The 1,340-nt window shown below is 63.8% G+C and overlaps 1 protein-coding gene across 1 annotated transcript in view; it reads left to right on the forward strand.

Annotated features, from left to right (window-relative positions):
- Positions 1-77: 77 nt before the first annotated feature.
- AURANDRAFT_72314 (hypothetical protein) overlaps positions 78-1,340 on the forward strand; it is a gene marked incomplete at both ends in the record, with an annotated part of 7,843 nt that continues 6,580 nt past the window's right edge. The window contains 2 exons of the mRNA XM_009041832.1: positions 78-335; positions 493-1,310. Of these exons, the coding sequence (XP_009040080.1) occupies positions 78-335; positions 493-1,310 (1,076 nt within the window). The remainder of the gene's footprint in view (positions 336-492; positions 1,311-1,340) is intronic.

Genomic DNA, 1,340 nt, shown 5'->3' on the forward strand with positions numbered 1-1,340 from the left:
CTGAGAAATGCTTGCAAGAATCTACGCGCTGGATCGTGCGCGCGGCGGCAAAGGGCTTTGAAAAAGCAATCGACACCATGAAGGAGGCGGAGCACCAGTATACTTGGGCAACTCAGTTGCACGACGAAAACGATCACGTGGGCGCATTTCGCCAATTCAAGCTGAGCGCGGACCAGGGCTTTGCGCTGGCCGTATTTGCCGTCGGCACCTACTACGAGGGGGGACTAGGCGGCGTGGACCTGGATATCGACGAGGCAAAACGCTGGTACGCGCGTTCTGATACTGAGGCGGCCAAATCTGCCCTCGCGGCCCTCGAGGACAAGGGCAAGAGCAAGGTAAGCCTCCGCCGCCGCCGCCGCCGCCGGGCCGCGCAAGCCGCGAAAAAGGGGGGGGCGGCCTGAGGCTCTCAGCGCCGAGACCCAGACCCATGTCGGTGCGAGGGGGGGCAACAATTACTCGTCGCCCCCGCGCTCCTCCTCGGATCTAGCCGAGACGCACTGGGATGCTGCAATATGGGCTCTTATTAGTCTTAGGGCTCGAGGCTGGCGATTGCGACTTTGTGGCGAGCTCGCCTCTGGTCGAGTGCTGCGCATGCGCGCACTGCATGGCGATGCAGTGCGCATGCGCGCGGCCAGCGGACGCGCAAGCGATGCCTCGCCTGGCTCAACGGTACACGCCCCGAGGAGGCTCTCCTCTGCGTTTTCCCTCGTGAGAGGTCTTTTCCGCGCGGTTTCTCGAAAAAGAGTTTCCGCAAATCTACGCGCGTCGTCACTCCACGACGCGCAAGCTCACGTCGCCTGCCCTGAGGTTGGCCTTCGGGTCTGGGCAGAGTGCGCGACGTCCCGAGAGGCTCCGGGCGTTGGGCTCCCCGCCGGACTGGGGTCAGCAGCCCCGCCTGCTGCCCTGGCCGCGAAACCCCGTTCGGTCGACCGAGCGGGGGGACGCGGCAGGTCCGGAGGCTTACCCGGCGTCAGACGGCCACGAGGCAGCGAGAGCGCTGGACCAGCGCGCTCTTTGGGGTTCCTCACCCCGGACGCGACGCGCCTAGGCGCTCCTCCCAGCGAGAGTCCGGTTCCCCCGTGGGTCTCGGCTAGGCCCGGGCTAGCAGTAAGCGACTCCAGGCCAGGGCCCCCCCCCACACGATTATTGAGCGCTCGAATCATGTCTTGGACAAAAGCCGACGGCGATGCCCATAGCGACTTGGCGCACACACTATTTTTATCCAGCAAAACTGTCGCCAGTACCTTTCCAGAAGTGGCGCGTGCAGACGAAGCGACTAACTGGCGGGATGCCGTCTTCGAAGTAGTTGCGTTCGTTGACAGAGTCTTAGTATATCGCTT

This window comes from Aureococcus anophagefferens (genome assembly GCF_000186865.1).
Source record: "Aureococcus anophagefferens unplaced genomic scaffold AURANscaffold_24, whole genome shotgun sequence".
NCBI lineage: Eukaryota > Pelagophyceae > Pelagomonadales > Pelagomonadaceae > Aureococcus > Aureococcus anophagefferens.